The 7,991-nt window shown below is 46.9% G+C and overlaps 1 protein-coding gene across 1 annotated transcript; it reads left to right on the forward strand.

The window, feature by feature from the left end:
• Positions 1-2,804: 2,804 nt before the first annotated feature.
• Positions 2,805-7,989, forward strand: GPATCH4 (G patch domain containing 4; the record flags this gene model as incomplete). The annotated part of the gene is made up of 8 exons (XM_012658491.1): positions 2,805-2,906; positions 4,567-4,703; positions 5,178-5,251; positions 5,345-5,437; positions 5,522-5,608; positions 7,122-7,213; positions 7,459-7,509; positions 7,743-7,989. Coding segments are annotated over exons 2-8 (723 nt in total), but the record flags the coding sequence as incomplete, so codon positions are not given.
• Between the last annotated feature and the right edge of the window lie 2 nt (positions 7,990-7,991).

The raw sequence follows: 7,991 nt of genomic DNA on the forward strand, positions 1-7,991 counted from the left end.
CTTCCCCTGTTGCCAGTCATATTGTTCCTCACCTCCGCCCCACATCCTTCAGCACTGAGGGACTCTAATTTGTATTCATTTGCTATTTAAACATTATTTTCCTGATAAAATAATATGTTAATTGTAGAAAATATTAAATGCAGAGAAAAGACCTTGTTAAAGAAAAAGTTATTCAGTGACACTTGTCAAAGCATGGTAAGCAGACTATTGAGGACCATTGTGATAGGTATAGGACCATGACAATGGGATTTTGCAGCGGGGGAGAGAGATTGGGCTCAACTTCCAGTACAGCACGGGCTGGTGGGAATTTATAACCAAGGACCACGGTAGGGGTAAGTGGATAGAAAATCACTAAGAGGAAACATCAGGGGTAAGGGGGATTTTGGCTAATCTGACCTAACAGGATTCTTGTGAGGACAGGCTGGAGTGATCAGACATTACCTGGGGGAAAGTGAAGGATGAGGAATCAGATCAGATATCTAGGGTGATCAAATATCAAGGGTGGGGAGTTCTTGCCAAAGTGATTTAGCAGGGTTCTTTGCTAAAACTGGATTTTAAGAGGAAGTGCACAGATGAGCCTAGGAGAAGGCTGAGGAGCCTAACTAAAGTTTGGCCAGGCAAAGACTCTGTCAGTATAAAGAAGAGGAAACACTTACCCATAATCCCTTCGCCTAGGAGTGACTTTATAACATGTTGATTTTCTTACCCTGTTATTGTGTGCCTGTGGATTTTTTCGAGATATAATTCACATTCTATAAAATCCACCCTTTTAAAGTGTACAATTTAGTGGGTTTTAGTATATTCACAAGATTGTGCAACCATCGCCACTTCCAGAACATTTTATCACTCCTAAAAGGAATTCTGTACCCATTAGTGGTCACTCTGTTTCCCTCTCCCCATAGTCTATGGCAACAAATAGTTCTACTTTCTATGCCAACGGATTTGAATAGACATTGCATATAAATGGAATCATACAGTATGTGGCCTTTTATGTCTGACATTCTTTCAACATAATGCTTTCAAAATTTATCCATGTTGCGGCATGTATCAGTATTTCACTGTTTTTGGTGGCCGAAAGATATTCCATTGTGTGGATCTACCACATTTTGTTTATCCATTCACCAGTTGATGGACATTTGGATTGTTTATACTCTTTAGCTATTATGAATAATGCTTTTATGAACATTCATGTACAAATTTTTTGTGTAGACATATGTTTTCATTTTCTCAGGCATATTCCTAGGAGGGAGATTGCTGGGCCATATAGTAATTCGACAGTTTTTGAGGAACCACCAAACTGTTTTCCAAAGCAGTGGCACCACTTTATATTCCCACCAGCCATTTATAAGGGTTCTAACATTTCCACATCCTCACCAACACTTGTTATTGTCCATTTTTTTAATTATAGTTATTCTAGTGGCCATGAAGTAGTATTTCACTGTGGTTTCCATCTGCATTTCTCTGATGATCTCTTTTGATCATGAGAAGTGAGTTGTTCAAGGTCACACAAGAGTGGCAGAGTGGGAAAATGACTCAGATCTGACCCTCATTCACAGAATGTTCCTCTGTTGGATACAGCTTCTGAGGAATGCCTATGAAGCATTCCACACCCCTTCTGCAAGCATCTAAAATCCCAGTAACTAGTAACCAAGATCCATCATTTACTGTCCCCATGTAGCATATTTTATTTTATTTTTTTAAGGCAAGCATGAAAATTAGGTTTATTGGGGAGAGAAAGATAGGATTACGGAGCAAGAGCAACACACAGGTTTACAGAGCATGATACCTACGCCACAGATGACCACTGGACCCATTGTTGCAGCAAAGGGAGAGCAAAAGGAAGGCCAAAAAGGGCCCATGTAGCATATTTTAAAAGTAAAGTTAATTTTATGGAAAACATTTATGGGGATGACCAGATATGACGTGCAGAGCAATTGTGATTAAGGCCTTACTGTGAAATGGCAACTTTTCTGTTTGGAAGTTTCTAAGGGGTGCTAAGTGAACAGAAATACCGATATGGGGAGGCAGGAGAAGGGGTACTTTTTCAGGGTTTAGTTCTTGGGTGGCTCAGTGAAGCCTAGGAACAACTTGTGGGGGTAGGGGCATCTGCAATCCCCCTTGCTGACTTTGCATTATCTTTCTTCCCTCCCCTGTTCAACAGATCCTCATGCTCACAAGTCAAGTCCAAACTCCCCAGCCTAGCATGCATCCTGAGATCCTGCATCTCTCTCCATGTCCCACACCCCACTTCCTCCAGTCCCACTCAAGATTCCCGACTTTTCCAGGCTAGACAGGGTGCTTCCTGAAATCAGGGCTCGTGTCTTATGCATCCTTGTATCCCCCAGTACCAGAGCGATAGGTCCTGGCACACAGTGGGGAGTCAAAAGGCATTTGATGAACTTACTGAAATCTCTAGTCTCTACGCGTTCATAAATAACTGTTCCCGAAGGCTGAGTATTCATCCTGGCAAAATCATGGCACAGGTATCCCCTCCTTCTCTGCCTCCACGAATCCCTCAGGCCACTCTCGATGTTTTCCTAAAGTTTTCCTTTTTCATGTTTATGCCCAGGACTAGCTCAGTGTAGGATCCAAAGCTCTTCTTGGCATGCTGAGAGGGCCAGTTAGGGCTGAAGTCCCTTGACTGCTCAAGGATTGCAAGGAGGAAGCAAATGGAACTGTCTCGGAACCTCCGGAAGTGGGCACGCTCCAGGGCCCAGTTTCTATGGTAACCATACCGGCAAGTTGGCCTCCACAATCGTTTCTCCTGGGAGGACTGTGATATTAGTTTCCGCCAGCGTCTCTATGGTTTCGATGGCCTAGAAGGACCAAAACAGCATTTCCGGGAAGATGGCGGCACATACGTCCGGTATGGCACATGTTTCAGCAGAGAGGACCCCGCAATGACGGTAAGGTCTCCCTTCCCCCGGATGGTGGCAGTGGGAGCCCGGGCTCAGTAGCACATGTGAGAGCAGCGGAGTATTTTTACCCAAGTGGCACTGCCGCAGGAGGGCTGGAATTTAGACCTGAAGAGGAAGGAGGCTTAGGGAAGGGGCGGCCGGCTCTTTAGTACCGCTGTTAAGACGAGTGTCCCTGGGCCACTTCTCCTGAAAACTCAGATTGAGCTGGAAGGAGACAGTGCCCCAAAGTGTGCCCGCAGCCTTCACAAAGACTGCGGCACAGAGGTTTTGTCCAACTGAAAGACCGTTAAAGCGATTCCCACCTGTGTTATTCAGGTAGAACATGTAAGGACTACACGCGCTGTCGATTTCTGGCGCTGCTTTAAGTGCTGTTGGCTTGGGGAATAAGGCCCGGCTCTGACTTCCAGGAAGTGTAGTTGTGAATTACTGCACAGGGATAGGCTGTGGTCTTCCAGCAGAAAGCACAAAGAGATATGCGACTGAAGAGTGTAGTGATTAAGGACGCTGGGTCTGGAACGCCTGAATACCAATCCTGAATCCACTACTTGCTATTTTGATTTGGGCAAGTAACTAAACCTCTCAGAGCCTGTTTCCTCGTTTGTAAATTTTGGATAACACTTCCCAATAGGGTTGTTGGCAGGACTAAATGAGATAATCCGTGTGAAGCAATTAGCAACCGCTGGCATTGAGTAGATGTGCTACAAGTGTTAGCAAATTTAGTATATAAACTGGATCATGCCAGTCTGGGTCCAAAAGGAGAAACATGTGAGTTACTGTAAAGAAACACAACTAGCTGGCGATGTCATAGAAAGAGGACCACTTTAGAGTCAGGCAACTTGGGCTCATATTCCAGTTCTCTCTCTTACTGGCTGTGTAACCTCGGGCAAAAAACCTAGGCCTTGTTTTCCTCATTTGTAAAATAAGGATAATACCTAGATTACAGGGCTGTCAAGATGAAACAATATGAAAATATCTGTAATCTACCAGTTATGCATTAAATGCTCAATAAGAGTGCCCTTCCTAAGCTGGACAGTTTCAAAAGGGGAGCATCAACACGACTGAAATAGAGCAGTAGTGTGGGAGAAGTGTGTAGTCCCCACACCAAGACAGTGAATGCTGAGGCATTGATACAGGATAGGGACTCTACTAAGTACCATTGTCTTATAACTCAGGTTAAAAAGCACCTCACAGCTTTGTTTTTACATGGTAATACATTCTGGGAGATGGCTTGTAGTGGGAGTATGGACTGTGCAGACAAGTTGCCTGGGTTTGAGTTCTACACACAGCTATGTGACCTTGAGGAAGTCACCTAACCTCTTTGGGCCTTAAGTTTCCTCATTTGCAAAACAGGTATTATAATATTTCCCTGAACAGGCTGGGAAGATTAAATAACATAATCCATGTAAAGCCTTAGCACAGCCCAGCATGTAATGAGTGCTGCATAAATTTAAGCATCTGTGTTAACACCAGTCCCCGACTTCTCGGCATGTTGATCTTGGTCTCTCTGTGGCCATACAGGGAGCTCCCCAAAGACCAGGCCTCCTCCTTCCTCTGTCTCTCTCCAGGGCTCAGGAAAGAGAATTCTTACACAAGTAGTGAGGGTGGAGGTGATGGTTGCTTTGGGCACTTTCTTCTTTCTTCTTAAAAGGATGATATCACCTCTTCTTCCCTGGTGAGAGTTTGAGGACAGACGCTTTTTTCTCACCATGAGTGTCACCCCAGAGGTCAAGAGTCATGGGATGAAGTTTGCTGAGGAGCAGCTGCTAAAGCATGGATGGACTCAAGGTGATCCCCCTGGGGCCTCGTCCACACACCCCACTCCTTGCCTATGCTCTGCCCAGGCGAGAGGCGGCATCCTGGATTACCCCCAGGCAGTCCATTTAATTGGAGGAAAAGCTAGTTTAAATTTGCAGAAGAAATTTTCTGACTTTTCCAGAAAACGGAAGAATGGAAGAAATCTGACAGTGGATAATGAGGAAGAAGTGGGTTGGGAGGACTCGGGGAGGGAAGAAGAGAAATGGCCTCTGTTCCAAGAGTTATGAAGGAAGAGATAGTTCAGGCTCAGACAAAGGCAGAGGGGCTACATGGAGTGGTACTAGTGGTACTGAAAAGAAAGGAGCTGGGAAGGCTTCAGAGAGGGACAGAGTATGCCCCAGTGCCAGCTGTGTTGAGTGGCAAGGAGTGGCACGAGTGGAGGGTGCCTTGTGAGGGCTCAGGGCAGGCAACAGAATAAGCCAAGTCACTCACTGTGCTCTGCAGGCAAAGGCCTGGGCCGGAAGGAGAATGGCATCACCCAGGCTCTCAGAGTGACGCTGAAGCAGGACACTCACGGGGTAAGACGGGGTAGGCTGAGGGAGGTCAGCATGGATGGGAGAGGGGGATCCTTGAGGGCAGGTACTTAGAGCTCTTACTTATTCCCCTGGCAGGTGGGACATGACCCTGCCAAGGAGTTCACAAACCACTGGTGGAATGAGCTCTTCAACAAGACTGCAGCCAACTTGGTAGTGGAAACTGGACAGGTATGAGCTCAGATAGATGGGGCCTGGGACATGTGGGAATGGGGAGACAGGGTATGTCACCCACTCACTGATACTTCCCTACAGGATGGAGTACAGATAAGGCGCCTTTCTACAGAGACCACCTGTCGTAATCCTCCCAAGCCCAACTTGCTGTATCAGAAGTTTGTGAAGGTATTAGAGGCTGGGGGTGAGAGAGTCCATCCTTTCTTCCTTCTCTGATCTTGCTTGGGACCTGAACAATTGCCTTATGCCTTATCAATTCTCAGCACTATCCTAACAGTGGATCCTGTGACCAGCCTTGTTGGTTACTTAGACTGCCCAGACCCTCAGCAAGAATTGAGATCTTTAGGTTTCATGGATCCTGCCATCTGTTGAGGGAGCAGCAATAGGGAGCAGGAGATAGGGTGCAGTCCCTCAAGTCAGGAGCTGCCAGATTTGGGGGTGGGGGAGGCATCTAATTCAAAGGACTTAGAAGCCAGAGGAGACCTGAGGGATGGATTACTTGGTCCATCCTCCTTACTTTGCTGATGTGACCAAAAGGGTGAAAAGCGGCTTGCTGAAGAGCCCACAGCTGGCTAGCTATGGCAGACAGGACTAGAACCCAGGTCTTCAGACTCCCACTCTCAGCTATACCAAAAGAAGGAAGCTAACATTTAATGGTTGTCACGTGCTTTACGTTTCCCATTTTCTCTACATCTCTGTTGCCATTTCCTACCCCACTTCAGGCCATCATCATCTCTTGCCTAATTTCTTTTACAGCCTCCTCACCTCTACTCCAATCAGTCCATCCTCCACAAAGCATCCAGAGTGTTCTCTCTAGAACACAAACTTCATCATGGCATTAGCTCCCCTTTGACCTAGGATGACACAGTCCAGATTTATCAGACTGGCTTACGTGGCCCTTCATGTCTTGTCCTTGCCTTCTTCCCTGTCTCATCCCTTGCCACCTCTCTCCAGGACTCTTACATTTTAGCCAAGTGGAATCTGTTTCTCTTCTTTGAAGGTACCATGTTTTTCTACCTTCAGATTTTTGCACATGCTATTCCCTCTGCCTGGAACATTCTTCTCCCTTTCCCCTTTTACCTGCTAACTTTTTGTCTTCCAGAGCTCAGTGTACATGTCAATTACTTCTAGAAACCATTCCCTAAACCCTGAATCCTGAGTACTTCTCCTCTAGCACAGGCAATACTTGCATCATAATTGCCTATGTTCTGCCTTACCCACCACCCCAAGCAGATTCCATCTGAGCTGGATGCATCTCATTCTTATTCCACTCTGTATCCCCCACTCCTCGGCCCATAGTAGACTCTTATTTAATCTGGTTAAATGAAGTTACTGTGAATAGGTATTGTGATGGGGGTGGAGAAGGGCATCTTTATTGTCAGTTACTGGCACTTGTCCCGCTGTGAAGATCTGATGACCCAGAGCACTCCCTTCTTGTTCTGCCCACAAGCCAGGAGTGAGCCAGAGGCCAAAGCTGCTCCACCTCCCAGCAGCTACAGCTCACCTCCTGCCCAAGTTGAAGTATGCAGGATGGTACACCTCTCTGTGACTTTGCAAGGAACAGTGTCGGGGGCTGGGAAAGTCTGCCTAGGGCTATGAATTCTTAGGGGCTTCCACAAAGGAATGGGGATGGCAGTGGTGTTGAGTGGGTCTTGTCTACCCCCATGATCCCTCCTTCTAGACAGCCACCCTGACTTCAGATGGAGAGAAGCCAGACAAAGACATGGAGAGCTGCAGTGATGTCAACAACCAGAGACCCAAGCCCCCAAAGATGTGAGACTTCATTTTAGTATTGGGGGTATGTGGGAGGAGATGCCCTCAGATCTCAAGAGAAGGACTAAGTCTAATGCTTGACTGTGGGCTTCTTATGGGGTAGAACTGAGTTTTACTAATCCCTCACACCTCACAAAGTGCCAGATCCTGAACAAGAACTCAAGTGTTGACAGGTTGTTTTAAAGGGAGGAGAGGTCAAGCCTTTCCATCAGGTTTGTTCGTAACTCCTGATCTCCCCGCAACAGTCTGACGGATGAGATGCTGCTCCAAGCCTGTGAGGGGCGAACAGCACACAAGTAAGTAGCTGTCAACTCCCTGGGCTCCCTTTTTTCTGCCCACCCTAGAGGATGGCCTGTGCCACCTCTTGAACCTTTTCACCCCAGGGAAATGATTCCTACTATCTACCCACCTACTGCCTGAAGATAGGAAGCTCCCTGCTGTCCCTCACCCCCAGTGCTCCCTGCAGGCCTAAAGATTAGGCCCATTTCCCCTGATACCTTTGCTCTGACTTGGACCCCATCTATTTCAGGGCTGCCCGTCTTGGGATTACGATGAAGGCCAAACTTGCTCGGCTGGAGGCCCAGGAGCAGGCCTTCCTGGCTCATCTCAAAGGCCAGGACTCTCAGGACTCTCAACCACAGTCAGAGAGCAAGCCCCCCAAAAAGAAGAAAAAGAAAAAGAAGCACAAAGAGGAGGAAGAGCCTACAGCACCTGAAAGGAATGCAGATGAGAAGCACCCAGAACACACTGACCAGAGGATCAGGAAAAGCAAGAAGAA

Source organism: Propithecus coquereli, unplaced genomic scaffold (assembly GCF_000956105.1).
Source record: "Propithecus coquereli isolate 6110/MARCELLA unplaced genomic scaffold, Pcoq_1.0 Scaffold59, whole genome shotgun sequence".
Classification (NCBI taxonomy): domain Eukaryota; kingdom Metazoa; phylum Chordata; class Mammalia; order Primates; family Indriidae; genus Propithecus; species Propithecus coquereli.